At 47.4% G+C, this 23347-nt stretch overlaps 1 protein-coding gene across 1 annotated transcript in view; it reads right to left on the bottom strand.

Moving 5' to 3' along the window:
• The window catches only part of JMY (junction mediating and regulatory protein, p53 cofactor), a 1013065-nt gene that overhangs the window by 59755 nt on the left and 929963 nt on the right, over positions 1-23347 (bottom strand). Inside the window, exon 10 of the mRNA XM_069627416.1 lies at positions 22234-22544. Coding sequence (XP_069483517.1) covers positions 22237-22544 — 308 coding nt within the window. The 3' untranslated portion in view covers positions 22234-22236. The remainder of the gene's footprint in view (positions 1-22233; positions 22545-23347) is intronic.

A 23347-nucleotide genomic window follows, 5' to 3' on the forward strand; every position in this document is an offset into this window, starting at 1 on the left:
GTGCCTTCGCTTGTGAGTGATTTCTAATGCGAGATCCTTGATTTCTTGTTCCAGAACCAATAGGTTTGATGATAATTCTTTGATGGTCAGTAATATTAAATCCAGGGAACATTTATTGAGAATCTGTTCCCATTTTGTCACAAACTCCTTGCTTTCTTTGCATAAAGTGGGTTTTGAGCCAATTCTCAGTCCGCGTGGAATCCTCTGTGCTTTGTAGTAATGACCTAAAGTGACTGCGTGTAATTTACGGTTGATGTTTTTCCTGATGGCATATTCCAACTGTTTAATCTTTTTGTTTGGATCTTTGTCCTGTGTAGTGATATTGGCTTCCTTTATAAGTCCAAGGATTTCATTTGCCTCTTCAGCTGTAAATCCTAATGTCACTGCTCTTATTTCTGTTAATTTCTCGATGTCTTCATACGACATAACTGCGTGCTACTCCTCAATTGTGTACACGGAAGTGGAATTACAAGAATTGAAGAATGGGAGAGGGTGCACAGCTTGTTTCTTTTGATTTTTAATAGATTAGTATCTGTTGAGTATGCTTTTAGATTTGCTTCAAAGGGTGCAGCCCATTATACCGTGTCACCGTATGGACACTCGTTATGTGCTGAAAGAGAAAGGACCTAGACTAATTAGCCTTCGGTGTGGAAAGCTTTCAGTGCCAGAAAAACAGCCAGGAGTTCCAAATAATTTATATGAAACTGCCTGTCCTGCAGCGTCCATAGATTGACAACTGGAGATGATCCAGACAACTGGAGATGATCCAGAGTCTCGCCCCACGCCATCCAGAGTCACGCCCCACGCCAGAAGGGAGGAGTCCGTGGTAATCTTCACTTTTGGGCAGGGCTCCTGAAAGGAGGCCTCCACTCTAAGATTGTTGGTCGAAGAACACCATAGAAGGTCTGTCATCATGCAGGATGGAACTGGGATCATCCTGGAATCAGAGTCCGAAGTCTGACAGCAAGAGCTCCGAAGAGCCATCTGCGTACGTCTCATCTTGAGATGTGCAAGAGGAAGAGCAAGTACGCACAAGGCCATGAGGCCCAAAAGCCTCTGGAACAGCCAAGCCGTCATGTGCTCTGACTGGATGAAGAGCTGACACGTGGCGAATAGATCCGCAATCCTGTCCGCCGTCAAATACCCCCTGGAGTCGATAGTGTTCCAACTGAAACCCAGGAAGATCAGGTCTTGGGAGACCGTCATGGAAGATTTCCGCCAGTTCACTGACAGGCCAAGATTGAAACGGAGCTGGAGGAGAGACTGGAGATTGCTCAAAGCAGTCAGTGGACAAAGGCTGCGAAAGAGCCAGTCGTCCAAGTACGGATATACATGAACACCCTGTAGCCGAATGAAAGCTGCGATGACCGACATCATCTTTGTAAAGACACGCAGCGCCGAGCTGAGACTAAAAGGGAGCACACAGAACTAGAAGTGCTCCCCTCCAAGGGAGAACCGCAGATATTTCCGATGCGGCCTCCATATCAGGATGTGCATATATGTGTCCTGAAGGTCCACTACACTGAGCAAGTCGTCCTTCCGAAGAGAGGCAAGGTGTGATCATCTGGGGAAGAGAAAGGTTGAAGTGGGAAAGGTCAAGGATGGTGCGCAGGCCCGCCTGGTTGGGTTTGGGCACTGTGAACAGATGAGAATATAAGCCCTCCCCTTGCTCCCTGAGGGGAATAGGTTCCATCGCCCTGAGGTCTAGAAGCTTCTGAACCTCGGCTCTGAGGGAGGGTGTCCCGATCTGTTGGAAGGGAGAGTTAAAGGGTGGGGATGGGGGAAGGGGCAAGTGAAAGCCCGCCTAAGCGATGGACAAAACCCACTGGTCTTCGGTGATAGTCTGCCACGCCTCCAGATGAGATGAGATTCGTCCTCCCACTGGAATCTCATGCGACCGACAAAAAATATAATTTTGCTTACTTGTCGGCAGGGAGACAGTCTCCCTGCCCCTGGAGAGGAGGCTGATGGGCGAGAGAAAAACTGACCACGTTGTTGTTTTCGATGGGTGCCGCCAACTGGAGGTTCAGTTCTGCGTGGCTGCTTGTCCTGGAACCCCCTGAAGCCAGAGAAGGATCAAGACAGAGACCCTGACCTCTGTGTATAAGGTGCCTTAGCTGGGACCTTTGCCAGGACCGACAAAGATTTGGCGGTTTGGGTGCTCGCCTTGGTTTTTGTTCCATTCTTCTACGGATGACAAACTTACAATCATTTGCCATAGATGGGAAGGTCCAGAACTTTATCTTGCATCTCCTTCGAAAACTTTGTTGCATGGAGCTACGGCTGGCGGGAGGTGTCAATTCCCACCATCAGTTCTCGAGCTGAGGTATCCCCATGGTGTGACGCAGCTTCCAGGAGATCTTGTGCTAACACCCTGGCGTCCGACAAACCGGCTTTGAAGTCGTCTAACCTATCTGCAGGAATACACTCCTGGAAATCAGCCAACTCCTTCCACAGCTTCATTTTAGCAGCAGACAGGATCAGCTCGGCATTTGCTTGGTGAAGCTGCAGTGCTGAGTTGGCAAAGGCTTTCTTGCCCAAGGAGTCCAGAATCTTGTCTTCCTTGGAGAGAATCTGAGCCGCAGCCGCAGAGGTTGCAGTGGCCGACTTGGATTGAAGCATGGCTGCAGCTACCACCGTAGAGGAAGAGAGCGGACAAGACGCCAAGGCTATCTCCTCGGAGGTGTGAAGCCTGTAACGGGTGTCGATTCTCTTAGTAATATGTACCCCGGTATGGGGCTTATCCCAGACCTTACGTGCCTCAGCCAACACATCCTTCTGAAGTAACAGGCCAGTACGCTCTTGTGGTGACAAGGTGAACGCTCCCGAAAGCACCCCTTTCTGTGGAGTGGGGGCCTCAGGTATTGTAATGTTGAGGAGAGCCATCATATCCAGAACCCAGTCATGGAATGCTCTGACAGAGCGGGGCTGCTCATCGCTATCCTCATCTGCTTGAGGATAATCCAGCAAATCGGGAGCAGGCGGCTGGGCCGCCACAGGTTTTAAAGTGCTATTCTGTTCTACTGGTGTCTTCTCAATGGGAGACAGCGGGGGTAGGGGAGGAAGCGCTGGAGGCGGACCAATCGGAAGAGGTGGTACCACCGTAGGAGCCGCCGAGGTGGAAGGTGGAGGTTCAAGGTGTATTTCCTTGAAAGGACCCTTAAAATACTCCTTCATAGGGTCAGAGTGCATGAGCCTCTGAAATTTCCTTTAGAATGCATCCTCTGATGAAGGCTCAGGCGCGGGGGTAGGTAGAGGCCTCTCATATGGGGCACAACCCTACGAACGCAATGAGGATGGTTGCCAGGAAGGCCCTCCACCAATCAGGTCCGCATAGGACAGTGGAGCAGAAGTAGGTGGAAGCGAGACAGTATGAGGCAGTGGCATCCGAGCACGCCAGTCATAAGAAGGTCGGAACGGATGATGTTTACCTTCCATTTGAGGCGAAAAAGGCTGCTCAGCCCCAAAATTAAGATTCCCAGCACCCGCCGTCGAGAACGTAGGTGTAAGGGAAGAATCCAAAATGGCTGCCGTGGACCATGAGGGTTGGGCCGCCAGGCTCTTCATCTGTTGAACCGTCCTCCCAACTGTCGTCCGAAGCCCCATTGTTTCCGCATCTTTCTCTTTCGAGTAATTCCGCCTCGGAATACTCCGGCTCATACTGGTAGGGCTGTATTGTTGCCATTGTGGGGGAAACAAAAATAATTTATAGCAATGGTACTGGTATCTGTTCGCAAGGGCTACAAATAACGAAGGTAGCTGACCAGAGCACAGAAATGAGGCACAGAATACTCAAAGAAATACAGTGAGAGGAATGGAAAAGAAAAGAAAATCTGATGTCTGTTGTGAAGCGATCTGTTTATACTTATTGAGGAAAGAGGAAAGAGGAAAGAGGAAAGAGGCGTCCTGCCGTTTCCATGGCAAAACGTCATTAGCTGAAGCGCAGAGAACGTTCACACGAGATGTGCTTTGGCGACGTGAAATGGGCGGTACGTGTCTAGTGATGTCGGGCTCAGGGGCGGGGGATATGATTTAGTGCCGCAAGGGCAGTCCTGCTTGGGCGATGCAGCAACGGATAAGATGATCACAAAATGCTTGATTTCGCATGTGTACAAAAGTGGAAAACTACGGTAAGGTGATAGGAAATGTTTGTACGATTGATCAACGTATGCTTAAAAAACACATGCCCGAACCCTCGGGATAATAATATTTCTGAGCACACTATTCCTTTAAGTAACACCTTAATTCGGTATTGGGGCCCTAGATATGGAACCTTCCTTGCTAAGCTCTGTTGTTTGCTGTAATGTCCTTTATGTTGGTGCAAGGTCACAGGTGTTTATTGAGGTGAATCCTGCACCTCCTTTGTAGCATGATCAGGGAGTATCCTGGATACCTCGCTGTTGGTTTGTTTTTCACAAATGAATTTTCCACACCGTTAATTATTGGTGATAAGTGCACACCCGACGCGTGTGAAGGGCGATTTGCAGTATTCTGCTGTTTGGCCGTTTTCTGCTTTGCTGGGTCTGGGTACTCTGCAGATTCCTGAAAAACCCAAGTCCCTATTTAGAGCAAGGTAAGGAGCCTTATATGCGTGTGAAAATGTATTAGCATCCACAAACTACTATAAAAGTTACAAAACCCCATTGTTCGGATTTTAAACATATTCTTAAGCGCTTTGGGTTGGAGGGCGCTTGTGGAGCTGGGATTTCCCTCTGTCTGGAAAAATAGGGCGCAACTTGGTGAACACCGTACTTTATTATCTTCGTTTGATGTAACCTTACACCAGTGATTGAAGAGTGTGACCAGATTGTCTCACCCTTTCAACCGGGTTTTGCCATGCGGGCCAGAGTCCTATCTTCATTTACTTTCGCTGTGCAACTGGATTTCCGAGTTGCTGGATAATACTAATAATTCCCATGAGATCAGGCCTGCGGAGTGGGGCTGGCCTGCTAACTCTTTCTCAGGAGCACATGGTTGTATCCAACGTAGAGAGGGGACCCCAGTTGGGAGGGCCTAATTTAGGGACTTCTAATATGCAAAGCCCATCTTTTTTGATTAACATCTCTCTTCCCCCTGTAACAGGGGTTACATTTATTGCTGATGGAGAGGCAGGAGCCTCTGGTGTCCTAAATTCGAGGACTAAATCGGCTGTTGATTTAGGTGGTATTAACTCGCCTATCATCCATCTGGTTCACAGTATTATCGGCATTGCTGCTACAGCTATCGACCTCACTAATGAACAATCCATTGTATAGGAAGTTGTAAAAGGAGTCAAGGGGGGACCATCTAAAGTCCAAGCTAGTTCCCCGCTCTTAGAAAAGCCAACCAATGCATTGAAAGGAAAATTGATGAAACGAAGAATGGGGGCTAGGAAGAACTGAATTCTGTGTCTCCTGTGCCAGAGCATGTGATTCTTAACCCAGAGCCTGTGCCAGATACACAGACACCAATTGTTATTACACCAATTGATGCTGGTAGCCAGGAAGGTGTACTTATTCCTCCAAGCCCCACTATCGATATAGTAGTAAAGAGTGTGACCCCCTCAGAGGGTAGGGGTATCCCAGAGAGTCATCGGGGCTTGGAAATGAATGGTTTCCCTGTTACCCCTCTCCCTTTCACCTTTCCCTCTATGTTATGGGGCGAACAGGGAGGGGGTATCTATCGACCTAGATCATTCCCCAACCAACTCCAGTCCATTTGGGGACCCCTCGAAGGAGGGTCGACCTCTGAATCACTGCCTGCGAAAGATTTGGCAGAAAAAATGGAGTTCCCAGGTGCAATGGTAAGACCTTCTGGGATGCTGATCGGGTTAAGCACGGAGGGAATACGAGGTGTAAACAGTCCATTCTTACCTATTATGGACAGAGTGGGCACTTCTGTACCTCTATCTTCTGACCCCAATCTTGCAATGAATTTGGATAAGGTGGAGATGCGCTCTGGAAAGGGTAAATCAACATTCCTGAAAGATCTAGCTGACATCCCACCTGAATCCAATTATCCTCGAGTTTCAGCTGGGATGAAGGATCTGCTGTAGCGTCTTCACTATCCCACTAGATCCGCGGTAGCAGACCACACTAAGACCCGTAGACAGAGTAGAAGTTCCTATTCTGATGCCCTAAAGGGAGAGGCTGGCACTCGGCAAACAGCTAGAGGATCCAGCAATGAATTGACCGAATTAAGATCTGTTGCACACAGGGGACCTCGAGCGGGGCATCATTGTTTGGGGGTAGTGGAGCATCTGGTAGAGAAGGCCCTACACACCTTCTCCTGGACCTTTTGTAGCCTCTTTGAAAACCACCGGAAGACTGTCGCTGTTATTTGCGCCACAATGGTGATTGGTTTCCTTGACTATAGTTACAGGAGCACTGTTGGCCCTGGCCACAGAAAAATCTTATCGTGTTGAATGACCCTTTTTGGACAAAAGGCTTATTAGACAGTTGTCCAATGGCTTCATTACAACCATGCCGGTCCGGAAACACGGGTGCTGGTAAGCTTACCGGCACTCTTGTTTCCGGACCAGCAAATTACAAGTTTGCCTGCCGGGCCCGCTGCGCCCGACAGGTCAGACCCTGCCAGGTGCAGCAATTTTGGTAAGCAGGCTGATAACGGAAGCACCAGCACCGCTAGTAAAGGTGCTTCAGTGAACCCATTCCCATGGTGTCCTATGGGACGCCACAGGAATGGGGAACAAAATTTACTGGCACCTAGCTTGCCAGTCCGTTACCGCCGGACTCGTAATGAGGCCCCAAGCGATTTTAAGCTTCATATTCCTCTTTGGCACTTTTCAGTGCATCTTCAACTGCCTTGCCAAACAGGTTGTTTGACTCAATTGGCATATTAAGTAAAGTGGCCTGCGTTTCAAGCTTGAAGCCCGACTGCCTTAGCCAGGCATGGCGTTTAATAAACATGCCTTCGGCTATGATGCGGCCTGCATTGTCAGCGGCATACAAATTGATTTTTTATTAAAAGTAATTTTTATTGGCATTTCTTTAAACATTAACATCAGGACTCAACAATGTCCCCAACCCCCCCCTTCCTACCCCCCTCCCTCCCGGTATTAGCGTCCTTGCGGAGCTTTTGTGTCCCACGAATGTTTTGATCTTAACTTGTAAACATATCCAGGATGCAGATGTTGTGAGGGCACCATTGTAGCATGCAGTCACTTTGCAAGAATTCTATGGCGTCTCCCCAATCCGTGTCGAATCGCTGTCTGTCCCCTTGGAGGTTATAAGTGATTCTCTCCATTGCTATAAAGGTCCATATTCTGTGAAGCCACTCTTGAATGGTGGGAGGGGGGGGACTTTTGTTTCCATTTTTGTGTAATTGCCAGCCAGGCTGCTATGAGGAATACCATAAAGTTCAGCTTTTGTGTCTTGGTAAGTGTCTTATCTCTGGGGGCCCACATGCCACACATCCATATTTCTTCTTCTAGTTTGGCCGTTCCTCTGGACATTTCTTGCATCTGTGTTTTCACTTCCGCCCAGAATTGTTGTAGTTCCCTGCAGTCCCACCAGATGTGTCTCCAAGTGCCCGTGGTGTCACATCCCCTCCAGCAGTTCCCTTGTGATGTCGGGAACATTTTGTGAAGTCTTTCCGGGGTATAGTGACATTGGATCATCACTTTTGTCCAGGCTTCCCTGGTTTGTATTGCTCGTGTCCATTTGGGGATTATTTGCCAGAGATATGTCCATTGGTTCCTCGTGATTTGTTTCCCTAGCGTCGTTTCCCATTTTTTCATGTAGTACCACAATATGTTTTCTTGTTGGGCGTTGATGAATTTGTATAGGTTAGAGACAAATTTCTTTTCTCTCGTTTGGGTCAGCATGTAGGTCTCAAAAGGAGTGGGATCCCTTGTCAGGGCCTTCATTATTCTCGGTGTTGTGAGCCAGTGGTGGATCTGATCGCACTGGTATCTGTCTTTTTCCGTGAGGCCCAGTAAATCCTGACATTCTGTGAAGGATCTGATCCACTGTCCCTCGAACAGGTCTCCCACTTTTGTGCAGTCGGCATCTCGCCATTTCTGGAATGTCCCTTTTTCCACACCTGGGGGGAAAGTCTGGGTTGTCGAACATTGGTATGAATGGGGCGGGATCTATCGTGAGAGTTTCTCTCTTGGTAGTTCTGTCCCAGACGTTCATGGTTGTGCTCATGACTTCACTTATCTTAATATTTTGGTGTCTGTGCTCGGGTCTCTTCCACAGGAGGTGGTGCAGGTTTGATCTTGCGACGCTCTACCCTGTGCCTCCCACCATTTTTCAGATGCGTCCGTGATCCATTCGCTAAGAACCCACAAGTTGTGCCGCCTTGTAGTACTTCCTAAAGTGGGGGAGCGCCATACCTCCATCTGATTTGTGTGCTGTGAGCACCTGTTGTGATAGTCTTGGTGTTTTGTTTTGCCATACGTATTTGGTAATTGTTTTAGTGAGGGACTTGAATAAAGTTGTCGGAATCCTTATGGGGAGCGCTTGGAAGTAATAAAGTAGTCTGGGTAAAATCGTTATCTTGATGACCGTTATTCTACCCCACCAGGAAATTGCCAGCGGGTTCCATCTGTGGAGATGTCTTTTAACGTCTTCCATGAGATTTGTATAGTTCCCCAAGTATAGGTTTTGTATGTTAGGCATCAATGTCACTCCGAGGTATCTCACTCCTTCTTCCGCCGTTTGCAGTTGTAGGTCTTTCGTTAACTTGTGGATCTCTTCTTTGTCTCCTGCCAATGCCATTACCGTTGATTTCTGCTGGTTTATTTTCAGCCCTGAGATTTTCCCATAATCGTCTATCAGCTGGATGAGACGCAGGAGCGATTTGCTAGGTTCTGTTATGGTCATCATCATATCGTCGGCGTATGCGGCTGTCTTGTGCATATGCCCTCCCATTTCTATGCCCTTTATGTCTGGGGCGGCACTGATTTTCACCAGGAGAGGTTACAGAAAGATTGCATACAGCAGGGGTGATAGAGGGCATTCCTGCTTTGTGCCCCTTCCAATGCTAATGGGATTCAAGAGTTCCCGGTTGACTGTGATCCTGGCCGTCGGGGAGTTGTAGTTAGCTCGGATCATGTTTATAAATTCGTTTCCTATACCCATTTTCTTTAGTGTCGCGAATAGCATTGTCCATTCGACTCGGTCGAATGCTTTTTCTGCATCCAGCGAGATTATTGCTGATGGGAGTTTCATGATTCCGGCCTTCTCTATGAGATGAATTTTTCGTCTTATGTTATCGTGGGTTTTCCTGTTGGGGATGAATCCTGATTGTTCTTGGTGAATCAGTTTGGGGAGCAGGAGCGCCAGCCTGTTTGCAAGTACCTTAGTGTAGAGTTTAGCATCAACATTAATTAGGGCTATTGGGCGGTATGAGCTCGGATTCTCTGGATCTTTCCCCTTTTTGTGGAAGACGGGTATCTTTGCTTCATTCATGGATGCCGCGATGCGGTTAGAGGTCTTGAAGGTATTGAATAGGGTGGTTAAGTATGGAATCAAAATATCTGCGAATATTTTGTAGACGGCCGCCGTAAAACCGTCCGGTCGTGGGGCCTTATTCTTGGAAGGTCTCGAATTGCTTTCCCTACCTCCTCTGGCGTTATTGGCCCATCCAAGGCCGCCTTTTCGGTTGGAGACACTGTCGGGAGTGTGATGTCTTTTAGGAAGGCCTCCTGTTCCTTTTCGCTCGGATGTTGTGAGGAATACAGACTTTGGTAGAAGTCTCAGAATACTTCTTTGATGTCTTTCGTTTGCGTTTTCTTCTCTCCTTGTTCGTCTTTCAGGGTTTGCACCATTTGTTCCTGCCGTCTGCCTTTTAATTGTCTTGCCAGTAGTTTGCCTGCTTTGTTTGATTTCATCGCATACCAGTGTTTTGCATGCAGTAGTTGCCTTTCTGCTCTTTTGGTCCTTATCAGGTCTATCTGACTCTGGATCTGTCGGTATGCTCTCTTGATTTACCTGGAGGTGTTCTTGGTCATTTCTTCTCTTATTTCTTCCAGTTTTTTCCCCAGTTCATCTTCCCATTTGTGTGAGAGATTATCTTGTTGTGCTTTTAAGGTTATCAATTGTCCCCCCATCACCGCTTTGAAGGCTTCCCATGTCGTGCTTGGGGAGACATCCGGGGTGTTATTGTACTCTAAGTATTCCTCTATTTTTTCTCTGATGGTTTCTCTTGCCACTGGATCTTGTATGATTTCTCTGGGGAGCGTCCATCGTCATAGCCTCGATCGTGTCGTGAGTTTGGGTAGTGTGATCCATAGCAGAGTGTGGTCTGAAAGTAATATTTGTCCCTTTTCGATGTCCTGAATTTCTCCGACTAGGTCCCCTGTTGCTCATATATAGTCTATTCTGGAACTGGTATCATGGACGTGCGAGTGGTGTGTGTATCCCTTCGTCGTTCCTTTAAGTCTCCGCCAAACGTCCTCCAGTTCCAGGTTCTGCATTGCCTGTTTCAGTGCCGGAGAGGGAGATCCAAGTTGGCTGCTTTTGGGGTTTGAGCGGTCTTCCGCATGATTCCATGCCAGGCTGAAGTCTCCGGTCAGGATCACCTCCCCTTCTGCAAAGCTTTCCAATTTGTTGATTGTGTCTTTGATAAATCCCTCCTGTCCTGTATTTGGAGCGTATATGGTGGCTAGGGTTAAATGACGGTTATCTATCCGGACCTTTGTTTTGTGAAGACATAGCGACCGTTCTTATCTGCTTGTGTCGCTTTGATTTGGACCTGTAGATGATTTGCGAATGCAATGAGTACTCCTTTATTTTTCTCTTCATCGTTGGACTGGAGGATTTGATTGTAGCCTCTTATCCGGATTAGGCCTCTCCTTTTTTACTGTATGTGCGTTTCTTGGAGCAAAACTATATCAAACTTTTCTCTGTGCAGGAAATGTTCAATTTTTTTCCGTTTCACTGGCGTGTTCAGCCCTCTGATATTGTACGTTAAGATTTTCAGCCCCATTCTTTCAGGTTAGTCTGAAGTTTCTGATTGATTTTACCTTGTGGGTCGCTGTAATGTGCCTTAGTACCGGTTTTTGGAGTCTCTCTGCCTCTGAACTTCCCCCTCAACTTCCCCCCCTCCCTCCTTCCCCACCCAACTTTGCCCCTGAGGAGGGCACTGGGCCCTATGGTTGCTCCGGCATCGTGCCTTTGCTCCATGCCCTCTAACTTCTCAGGGTTAACAGATCGCAGGGGCTCCTAAATCCTGCTTGTGGTGCGGATTCCTTGGCCGTCCTGTATCTCTGCCGCGCCTTCTTGTCGGCACCTGCCCTGGCTAGCTTGTCCGATCAACCTTTGCCTCTCCCTCCGTCTGTTTGTGCATGCGTGTTGTATGTTCGGGGTGGCTTAGTTTTTCTGCAGGATTGGAGTCTTGTTTTCCGTTTCTCCGATTGACATCCCCTCGGTAGCCTCCTTTGTCTTTGGGGTTCGCTGGGCTTTGATGGCTTGGGCTCCAATTCCTGGTATCCCATTATCTTGAGGCCTTCCTCGCATGTGACGATTCGATATTGTCTTTCTTCCCATGTGAAAAGGAGGCCGAATGGGAATGTCCATTTATATCGAATTTGTTTTTCGGTGAGGAGTTTAGTTAGTTGGCTCATTTCTCTTTTTTCTGAGCGTGGATTGAGTCTTGGAATAGCTGAATTTCTTGTCCGTTCATTCTTATTTGCTCCATCGTTCTGGCCTTTCTAAGGATTTGTTCTTTTTGTGCGTATCGTGTCATGGCCACTAGCAAGTCTCTCGGGCGGGCTCCCCTGATCTTCGAGGGCCCACTCGGTGTATTCTGTCGATGTGGATTTCTTCCCCGGACCCGTCCTGTAATATTTCTTGGAATACTTGTTGTACCGCTGTGCGAAGGTCTTTGTCTTCTACTGTTTCCGGCATATTTTTAATTCTAATGTTCGACCTCTTGGACCCGTTTTCCAAATCTTCACATTGGGATTCCAGTTCCATCGCCAGTCGTGCAAGGCGGTCTTGTGCTTCTGCCCATTGGTGCGCTTCCTCGTCCATATTCTGGACAGACCTTTCCAGATTGTCTGTTCTCTCCTCTAGGTTTTCTATGTCCTTTTTCAGTTCGTGGACTGCTTGCTTCAATTCGCCCTTCATGTTGTCAAATTGCACCTTGGTTGATGCAATGAACTGTTCCTGGAATTCCAGGTTTTCATATCGTCCCTCAAGGCCATGTCTGTGCCCTCTTTCTGTTCTGTTGGGTCTCCCCCTTTATTTTTCGGACTGTTTGTATGCTTGGGAGTCAGGTTTCCTATTCCCCAGATTTGGGTTAGGTCTTGATCTTGCCTGAAATACAGTTGGACACTTGTCTGCCCTCTGAAACTGTTTTTAAAAGCTGAGTCTTGAGTGGCTAGGGGACGGCTTCAATCTGTTGTTCTAGCGAGACCCACATATGGCAACCATAGCTAGATGCCAAAGGTATACCTCTTTTTGCTTTCTTTGTCAGGTGGGGCCTCAGCAGAGGCCAGGGGTGTGTGTGCCTGCTCTCTTCCTGGTCGTGGTGACAACCAGGGAGTCGGGTTTTAATTGACCCGATATATAGTGGGTCGGTAGGGGCCAGCCTGAACACTTTCTCAATGTGCGGGTTGATCGCTCGTGAGTTTTGGTGTTAGTAGGGGGGGCGGAATACTCCTTTGTACCGACTGAAGGAGGGGAATTCATTGTGCAGCTGACTTTGTCTCCCAGAATGTCCTACACAAACAAAATCTTTGAAGTGTTGGGAGGCCCTGTTGCAGCTTGTTGTACTGGGAGCTGATTATCTTTGAGAGTCAGCCACTGGCTGATCCTGATTGTCTGTGGAGTGGATGACGTAGAATGTCTGTAGTCATCGTCGTAATATTGGTCCTGGACCTGACTATACTGGTCGTCCTGGGAACCTGGATACTGAGAATCTGAGGGGTCCACAATATAGAGATCTTTGAGATCTTGTGAGGGATCTTGGAACTGTGAAGTAACAAGAGATTGGGTGGAGGTGCTGGGCTGGAAATTCTCTATCCGCTGCACACCTTGGCTTGGCAGGTGGTTCATCACTGGCTACTCTTTCTCCCTGTGCAGAACCCAGAGGGCTTGTGAACTCCTGAGGGTGACGGTCCAAGAAGACAATGAAACAGGACATCCTCCTCATCACCCTGTCAAAGCTTTCAGGGCTCTACTCAGTAGACCTAGAAAATAATGGAGGGGCAGGAGTGTTTAGGAGGGGTGTATGTCTCTTTAGAGGGAGTAGCCGCTCTCCTGTGAGGTAGAGGGCTGGGATGGAACTGCCATCAAAATTATGGAGGTTTTCAAGGTTTTGGGCATTGAATGCGTGACCGGGACATGTTTCTTGATCAATTCCTGCATTTTCGACACGTTAGAAATGGGCGTCAAAAGTTTAGATTTTGGCGCATGTCCTTCGGTGCGCGAAAGGAGGGCCTTGCGCTGTGTCTGAAGCAGGCCTAGTCTGCACTTGTTTCGGAGCCCTGTCATGCGGCGAACGCGATGGCCCAGAGGACAGAGATGATTTTGAAGACTTTTCCTTAGACACTGCATGGCCATGAACGGTTGATGACGTGGTTGGCGTTCAGACGTGGGTTATATCCTTAGTGCGTGTGCGTCTGCCGCTGGGTGTTTTCTACGCAACAGGACTGCTGCCTGCATAATCGAGTCGGGGGCTCGCAAATTGGATTTTCCTGAACCCCGATCGCCCTCTGTGTCACTTAGGACGTCGACGCTGCCATCACTGGATTCCCCCGCCACATCTATGGAGGCCTCAGCCTGCATGGTGTGGGCGGCCCAGCGATTAGTTTGACGCTCCTATAAAGCCTTAGGACGAAAAAGTCTGCAGGATTTGCAGTTCTTTTCGGGGTGATCCATTGGAAGACAGTGATTTCACACTTTGTGTGTGTATTTCCAGGGGTACTTCCTATTACAAGTTGGACAGAATTTAAATGGCGTGTTTTCCATAGCTAATGGAAAAGGCAGCATGGCGATGAAAGGGAATACAGGGGGTCAGATTAGGCATTCTCTAAAGAAGAAGTAGTGTATGACCCTCCCCCCACTCTCCCTACTATAATGGGCCGAGGCCCGGTGAGGACTGAGTAGGTTGCAGTCACTGTCCGTCAAGGTGGTTGTTCGGCTTGTTGTCGACAATGGGCATCCACAGAAGATGTTCTTAGTGCGGCAGGCGATGGGCGGTTGTCGAAAGAATAGGTAAGAAAGTCTAATATTAAACTTTTTAAATCAAAGGCTTTAGCCAGAAGAACTCTGCAAACTAGATGAAGGAAAAAATCAATTGGAGGGACCTCGACGCATCAAGGACCATGGGTACAGTAGATGTTGCACTAGGGATAGCATTACTAATATGTCCAGTCGATGTCCCTTTTCGAGTTTCGAAAACAAATCAAGTACTACTCTGCGAATACCACTAGATGTCGGTCTATGCATAGCATGTGATCTAAGCAGATCCACAAGCCTCAGAAATACACACACTAAAGGCGAGGTTATGACAGTTACTATATTCTTTGCATAATCTTTTACTTTGAAATAATTCTCCAGGAGAGTAACCAACACAGTTGGAAGAATGCCACTGGTTTATATTTACAAGACGAATATGCTGACAAATACATAATAAAACAAACAATTCCTCAGTTCGAGCATCAGATTCAAGGTAATTTTCAAAAGACAGAAAGACCACCAGGTGGCTTACTGCAGATCTCATGTCCAAGTACCACCTAAAAACAAGCAGATGACACTATCTAAGGAAGAATCAGCAATAGCGCACTGAGCGATGGTTAATCGAAGATTCACCATGAGCGGTCTTTGATACATAACTTCTATATGACCTATCGTTTTGTCTTAGAAGAATGAGCAGGTCAAAAGAATGCCTGAAGCTGCATACTCTTATAGACAAGTCATTTAACAGAAGAACAAGTTACTTCTTACCTGGTAACGTTCTTTCAACGGGATGTTCCTCCGACATATTCCTTATCTTTGATAATACGTTTCCAGCTTGCTGGCCTCGGAAATGTTTATCTGCAGAGGGCGCTGCGCGTCGACGTCCGCCGAGTCGTTGTCCTTCGACGGCCACCGTATCGGCGCCAACGTCACCATGCCCATAAATAGCCACGCGCTGCGTCCGTTGCTCAGTTCCGTTTTGTAGCATAAGAAAAGTCATGCCTGAATTGGTTATTGACCTTGAAGGAGCGTAAACTGCAACCACAAGGGAAGTTATCACTGCGGGGATGGTTGGGAGGGGCGGTAAGGAATACGTTGGAGGAACATCCCGTCGAAAGACCGTTACCAGGTAAGAAGTAACTTGTTCTTCGAAGGGATTGTGTCCTCCGACGTATTCCTTATCTTTGATAGACTCCGATAGCAGTGGCATGTAATTGGAGGTGGGAGTGAGAGTGTCATGTATCCCTTTAGGGATGGACCGAATGTAATACGGCCTTGCCAAATCTGGTCTCTTGAGCAGTGGAGGAATCCAGATTGTAAAATTTTGTGAATGTATGTGCGGACGACCATGCCGCACATATGTCCCGGACCGGTACCCCTCTTTGGAGAGCCAAAGAGGCTGCGATACCCCTGGTTGAATGAGCCCTGAGATTTTGGGGTGGCTCTTTCCCTGCTAGTCTATAACATTCCAGGATGTCCACAATAATCCACCTGGAGATGGTTTGTTTTGTTATGGGTAGTCCCAACTTGTGACCTGAGTATCCTACAAACAGTTGGTCTGCTTGCCTGATCCTAGCCATTCTGCTGATGTAAAAGCTGAGAGCTCGCCTAGGGTCCAGTTTATGTAGCCTTTCCTCCTCTTTCCCCGGATGGGGAGGAGGGTAGAACGAAGGCAAGGTAATTTTCTGAGTAATATGAAATTCAGAAACCACCTTTGGGAGGAAATTAGGCTTCAGCTGTAGGACAACTTTGTCCTTGTGGAAGATTGTATGTGGGGGTTTACAGGAGAGAGCTTGTAGCTCGCTCACCCTCCTAGCAGATGTTAGTGCTACCAATAAGAGTTTTAAGCGTGAGAAATCTCAGAGCGCAAGAGTGAAGGGGTTCAAATGGAGTGCCCATTAAGAAGTTTAAGACTAAATTTAAGTCCCATAAGGGAACCTGGAATGGTTTTGGAGGGTAAACATTAGTTAGTCCCTTGAGAAATTGTACCACTAGAGGAATTTTGAAATACGATGGTTCCTCCGCAGTGCGCTTGAAGATAGAAAGCGCTGCAAGATAGCCTTTTACAGTGCCCACTTGAAGGCCTGAGTTTGCCAAGTAGAGTAGAAACGATAACACCGTTGGTGTACCACATGAAAAAGGGTCGATATTCTCTTCCCTACACCAGCTGCAAAATTTGTTCCAACGGCAGCGGTATAAAGACTTTGTTGCCGGTCTTCTGGCCGAAAGCAACACCTCCATGACGTCATCAGGGAGATCCCAATCCTTGTACCTCAACCTTTCAGAAGCCAAGCGTGAAGGTGGAGGGTTCTGGTGTCTGGATGGAGAACCTGACCTCCCTTCTGCGAGAGAAGTTTCTCTTTCAGTGGAAGATGGATTGGAGGACAGATGGACATATCTAGAAGGCCCGGGTACCACGTTCTCCTGGCCCAATCCGAGGCAATTAGGATCATGGTCTTCCGGAATCTTCTCAACCTCCTGATCATTTGAGGAATAACAGGGACTGGAGGGAACGCATAAAGGAGTGGAAACTCCCAGTCCACTACGAACGCATCTCCTAGAGCTCCTCTCGGGGGAAATTCCCTTGAACAGAACAGATCGCACTTCTTGTTGTTGCTTGTGGCGAACAGATCCACCTGAGGGGTTCCCCAAAGGGTGAAGATCTCTTGAAGGACTTTCTGAGCTAGCTCCCACTCGTGGGAGACTGTGCTCTGCCTGCTCATAGCATCCGCTGTCAAGTTCTTCTCTCCGGCTAGGTGGAGAGATTCCTTCTTGGATTGCCCAAAACCAGAGCTGCATTGCTTCTCTGCACAGTGGCAGTGATCCTACGCATCCTCTTTTGTTGAGGTAGTGCATGGCCACCGTCTTGTCCGTCATTATCAGGACATTTCTCCCCTGTACTGATGGCAGGAAAGCTTTCAGCGCTAGTCTGATTGCTCTCAGCTCTAATAGGTTGATGTGTAGTCTGGACTCCGATGGAGACCAACGACCGCTGATGGTCAAGTCGTTGGCATGGGCTCCCCACCCCGTGAGTGAGGCGTCTGTGACTACTGTTATCTCCGGCCATGGTTGCCAAAACAGTTCTCCTTTCAAGATGTTCTCTGGATAGGCCCACCATTGAAGGTCGCGGGCTACCTTGTCCGGAATCCGGAGGAGATCTATCATTCTCCCTGAGAATTGCGACCACTGACTTCTCAGTGCCCACTGAAGAGATCTCATTCTGAGGCGAGCCTCTGGCACAAGGAAGATGCAGGATGCCATGAGGCCTAGCAACCTCAAAAAGTCGAAGGCTGGGAGACGTTGGGCATTTTGAAACTTGGTGACCATCCGTAGAATATCTTAAGCCCTCACCTCTGGTGGCGAGGCTTTTCCCAGGGAAGTGTCCAGGACCGCTCCAATGAACTGGAGTCTCTGTGATGGTATCATCTGCGACTTCTTTAAATTGAGGGAGAAGCCCAGTCTGTGAAGGAAGTGGCAGACATAATCTAGCTGGGCCTGGGCCTGTTCCGAAGATACAGCCCTAATCAGCCAGTCGTCCAGGTAGGGGTAGACGTGGATCCCTTCCCTCCTTAGATTCGCCGCCACTACCAACATCAGCTTGGTGAAGACCCTCGGGCGGAGGTGAGCCCAAATGGCAGAACTCGAAATTGATAATGAGGGTCGCCAATTGTGAACCTCAGGTATTTCCTGTGTTTGAGATGGATTGGCACATGGAAATAAGCATCCTGAAGGTCCAGAGATACCAGCCAGTCCTGGAGCTGGAGGGCCTGAAGGATCTGAGAGAGAGTTACCATCTTGAACTTGTCCTTCCTGAGGAACTTGTTCAATTCTCGTAAGTCCAGGATGGGTCTCAGTCCTCCGTCCTTCTTTGGTATGAGAAAGTAGGGGGAGTACTAGCCCTTGTTCCTTTCCGCTACAGGTACCGGTTCTATGGCACTTCTCTGTAGCAGGTCTATAATTTCCTGCAAGAGGAGCGGATCTGAAACTTTCAGAGAGCTGTTCCCCGGTGGATGACTGAGGAATGTGCAGAAAGGGTAGGCAGTAACCTTGGGCATCTGTTTCCAATGCCGAAGCATCTGACGTTATAGCCTGCCATTCCGTCAGATGGCGAGTTAACCTGCCCCCTACAGGTGTTTTGTGTGGAAAGGCCTCAGAGTGGTTTGGGGGCGGCTGATGCCGAGGTTAAAGAGGCACCTGCTGCTACTGCGGCCTTAGTACTTTTGACCCGTCCACCTCGGGTGGATCTCCTTTGGCCTCTTTGAGCCGGCTGTCCTCTGCCTTTCCCGAATGTGGAATAATAGCGAAAGGACTTTCCTCTTCCAGAGGTTCCTGAGGGGCGAAAAGAAGGTTGGCGGATAGCAGCTCCTAAAGATTTTGCTGCTGCTTTAGAAGTCTGTAACTTTTCCAGACTGTCATTAGCCTTTTTCCCGAATAATGAAGAGCCGTCAAAGGGCATATTCAAAAGTCTGGCCTGTACATCTGGAGCAAAGCCCGACTTTCGCAACCACGCATGCCTGCGGATTGTTGTACTTGTCGCCATGGCCCTGCTGATACTGTCAGCGGAATCGATGCTAGTTTGAAGTGATTCGCACATGGCATCCTTGCCATCTTTAATAATGTTAAGGAAGGCTTCCTTTTCCTCTCCTTCGGTATGCAGTCAGCCGCTGATGAAGCACACTCCCATAGTGTGTGACTGAACCTGGCGAGCGTACAGGTGGCGTTGATGGACTTCAATGCCATACTACAGGCAGAGAAAACTTTGTTCGCCATAGAGTCGTACCTCTTGTCATCTCTATCCTGTGGGACAGTAGGGTAAGCGGTCCTACTGCTAGATGAAGTTGCCGCTTGAACCACCAGGCTCTCTGGAGTCGGGTGTTTTGATAAATATTCAGGGTCAGTAGCCGCTACCCTATACTTGGTTGACAATCTTTTATTGACTGCAGGGATAACTTCGGGAGTTTCCCAATTAGATGCAATTTTCCTTTCTAAGGCTGCATGGAAGGGGACCACCGGGTCCTCTTGTGGGCCTTTGTCTAATATATCTGTTAGGTCATCCTGTTGAAAAACAGGTGAAGGCGCAGACCAACCCATAAACTCAATAATTCTTGCCATCAGGGTTCTATAGGGTGTTTCGGCATGTTCCCCTGGGTCTGGCTTAACAAATTCCACTTCTGGGGAAGTGTCCAGCCCACTTGCCTCATGTAGTGACTCCTGTAGGTCCTTCAGCCTTCTTTCCTCAGAGGTGAAATCCTCTGCAATAGGCAGTGTGGTCCTCTGTAACCCGAATATTTCCTGGTCAGAATCTTCCCCTTCTTCATAAATTGAAGAAAGTCCAGGGTACTCTGACCTCTGAAATGGAGTAAAACCCATCTCTAAGGCAGAAGGAGCCAAACTCGACGCCGATGTAACAGGCTTCGAAGGCGCCGAAAACGGCATCGAAAAAACTGGAAGGGGTCTCGAAGAATTCGAGAGGATCGGGATCCTACTCGAGGGCATCGACGACAGTCTCGACGTCGTGCCGGAGGCCCTTGAAATCACCGTTGGCTGTGGAGTGGCCTTGGTCCTCTCTTTCATCGGCGTCGACGTTGAGTCGATCGACCGATGCGTCGAGGAACCCTTCGACATCGGCGTCGAAGCAATCTTCGACGACGGCGTCGAAGACGGTGCCTTCTTACCCGATGGCTCATGGCGCTCTTGGGTGGAATGTTTCGCAGGGTGCTGCAACTCGCTGCGTTTTGATTTTTTGGGTTTTTCACCTGGGTATCACCCTCAGCTGTCTTCGAAGGGGTCGAGGCCGCGTTCTCGAAGACGCTTAACATTTTCTTTCTGAATTCCTCCCACTCAGCTTGAGAACTGTGTTTAGTGGGACAGGAGACTCTTTCTGGGGGCACAGAAGACGAGGAATGGGACCTTCGATGTCTCTTTTTTGAGTGTCTTCATCTCGACGAATGGTGAGAGCTGCTTCGAGATCTAGAATGGGAATGTTTTCGACGGCGAGGAGACGAATGCCTCGACTCAGCCGACGAAACTCTCGAGGAGGTTTTGGCTGACTTACCTCTCCCGAGCTTCCCCTTGCGCTCCTTCAAGGCTTTCACCGTCATGGACATGCAGTCCTCACACGCCGAACAATGGTGCTCGGATCCCAAGCACCATAAGCAGATCCTGTGATCCTGTGTGGATCCGTTATTGACATTTTTTTACCACAGTCTCGACATTTCTTGAAGCCGGATCGCGGCGTCGTCGGTTCTGATGAAGAAGCCATCGAGAACGATAAGGTATATTCGAGTAGAAATAGTTATCCTGACTGAACTGAGCAACGACGTTCCGAGGCCCCACGAAGCGCGGAAAAACGGAACTGAGCAACGGACGCAGCGCGTGGCTATTTATGGGCATGGCGACGTCGGCGCCGATACGGTGGCCGTCGAAGGACATCGACTCGGCGGACGTCGACGCGCCCTCTACAGAAAAAAAATTCCGAGGCCAGCAAGCTGGAAACGTATTATCAAAGATAAGGAATACGTCAGAGGACACAATCCCTTCGAAACTGGTTTACTTTCAGATTCAAAGGTTGCAAGACACTCACTCGTCTTGGTGATGCTATAGCCCCTCAAAAAACAGTTTCCAGATTCAAGAACATAAAAAGCACAATCTCATGGAACTACAAAATAGGATTTTCAACTATTTGGCTTTCAAAAAGAGAAGAAGCTGTTGCAAATTCACAAATCGAAACCTGATGCCATTTCCTTACAAACCAAAGAAAATGTCAGTATGGTTACTTATGAACACAAAAAAGTCAGTCTACGGAACCACAATAGCAAACCCCTGATTATCAACCTAGAAACAAATGTATGGGTTTTTGTCATGTAGAACCTATTAACTCATACAATATTTTTGAGATCACAGTCATTTTTTTAAGAGCCAAGCGAGTGTTGAAGGCTGGTTGAACCAAGGTGCAAATCAGTGCCCATATTATGAGATAGCAAGAAGGTTATACCAGAATGCTCCTCACCCCTACAAAGGGAATCAGTAGCTCTGAAAAACAGAATACCCTTGGTCAGTTTGACACTCCCAAGATCAGGTAGGTTTACATTTTTCGAAACATCTTTAGGGCCACCTGGATGAGGATAACTGAAGAAAAGAAATTTGCCACGTTTAATGGCCTTGGGTGCAATACCTATCCCAGAAGAACATTGCTACAGAACTATATGGAACAGAATTGTGGGACATATGTTCTAGTGGGGAGTGATAAAGAGGTCCAATACCCATCAGGAATGACTTTATTTGTACAAAGTTAACTTCCTCATACTCAGAGCATCACCCTTCATATTGCCTTACACTGCCAATACCAATAATTAGGGTGGAGAGGTAAGAGGGAAGACAGACCTTGCAAGACAAGTTCATCAATAAAATCGGCGACTGCCAACACTATATATGCAATATGCAGATTGACTAAACTTGGACCTATTTTACCATATTGCTCTCTGCGAGTGACTTTAGACGGCCAAGATCCGCCAAGAAACTGGATGTCGAAACACTGTAGATTCTGACAGCCTTTATCTTTTTGAATGAGACAAGATGGAGTGTGACCTGGAAAACCGTTTGTCTATGAGCACCCTGAGGTTTAATTTGTTAACTCGCACATATTATGCTTTTTCTTTCAAATTGACCATATTGCCTGATCACATGAACTTACCAGGTGTTTCTCTTTAAATATTAAGGATCGAGAAGTGTAAAAACACTGACTGATTACAAACATTGTTTTAACTGCAAACGAGGGCCATTACTGACTGTAGAGCCACGAAAGAAGCTCTTTCAAACTTCTGAAAATTGATGTGAAAAAATTGGAACTGACAACTTTCCAGTGGTATAGCATTACATGTAGATAAGGAAATGGCAAAGTAGCAAAAATCAAATAGTCAACCTTTGAACCCCTCTCTAGAAGTTTTAGATTCCCCTAACAGTATTCTTGGGAGTCATTTTGAACATTTGAAGGAATCTTTATCGAGGGTTCAATTCTGAAATAATTTTCACACAAAACCTAGCAATCAACCATGAAACAAATGGATACAAGAATAATGTGATAGAAAAGTAGGAACATTACTTGCTAATTTTCCCAATCTGTACATGGCAAGCTCTCCTCTTCATCTTCGGACTCTGGTGATGCCTCTTTAATACGACGAAGTGCTTCATGGATGCTGCGAGTCAGCGGGTCTGTGTCAGGAAGAAGTGTGAACGATTCCCTCAAAACATCTGTTTGCACTTTTTTCAACTTCACTCCTTTCCGAATTTGTGCCAAAATGTTATTGCTGTCATCTTCATCTGGATAAGGAAGCAGAGACCGCTGCTCTGCTTTTCTGAGGTGAAAACTACCTCGCTTCAGGGAAGCCAGAACTTCATCCATCGGAGAACTCGCTGCAAAAGGTTGAGCAATGAATTAAAAACACATATTGGAATTTTCACAAATTCTTTTTACTCTGCAGCATGTCATTCACTGAGACGTAGGGAAGTGCACAATGACTTCAGACGGGTATGTTCATGTCTAGTTTTAGAAATAGTTAACTTATGCTTAAGTGACTTAAGGAGATTGCTCAACACAACATCTCTAACCTGGCTCTACTGATCTCAATCATCTTTTGGACATTGAGCATAAAAGTAATAAATGAAGAGTTAAGGAAAGACTACCAAGGTCTATTGGGAAATGGTGAAGGAACCAATGTCATTCCTTATAGGAGCCATAAAACCTCTAATGTAGGGAGCCATTTGACCTGCATGTATGTCTTAGCGAATTCCTTGCTAAAGTAGGCACCATGGCCCATGAATACAAGAGTTCAAAGGTTGCAGAATACTTTTTAACCGTATGTGTACTATAGGAATGTCCTCACTGAAATTGGGTTCCTAATAATCGAAATTCAAGACACAGTATCAGCAAAAAAAATGTACATTCATTTAGACAGGTCTATTATCTGTCTGCAAATACTGAATTTGCATGAACTTTTAAGTTTTCATTGTCATTACTTACAGAAAAAACATTTTACAACAGATATAATTTAATGTTGCAATGCTTTTTTTAACATGATGCTATGTTATTTGCCATTTATATAGTGCCCAAGTTCCACTGTCTTGGCCTTGAAGCTCTTCAAATTCTCTGGGAATTTGGCAAACTGAAATCTGAACATTACATGGTGAAAAAGTGCATTACATTGTGGGAAAATGAC

Source organism: Ambystoma mexicanum, chromosome 6p (genome assembly GCF_040938575.1).
Source record: "Ambystoma mexicanum isolate Mex_15411 chromosome 6p, UKY_AmexF1_1, whole genome shotgun sequence".
NCBI lineage: Eukaryota > Metazoa > Chordata > Amphibia > Caudata > Ambystomatidae > Ambystoma > Ambystoma mexicanum.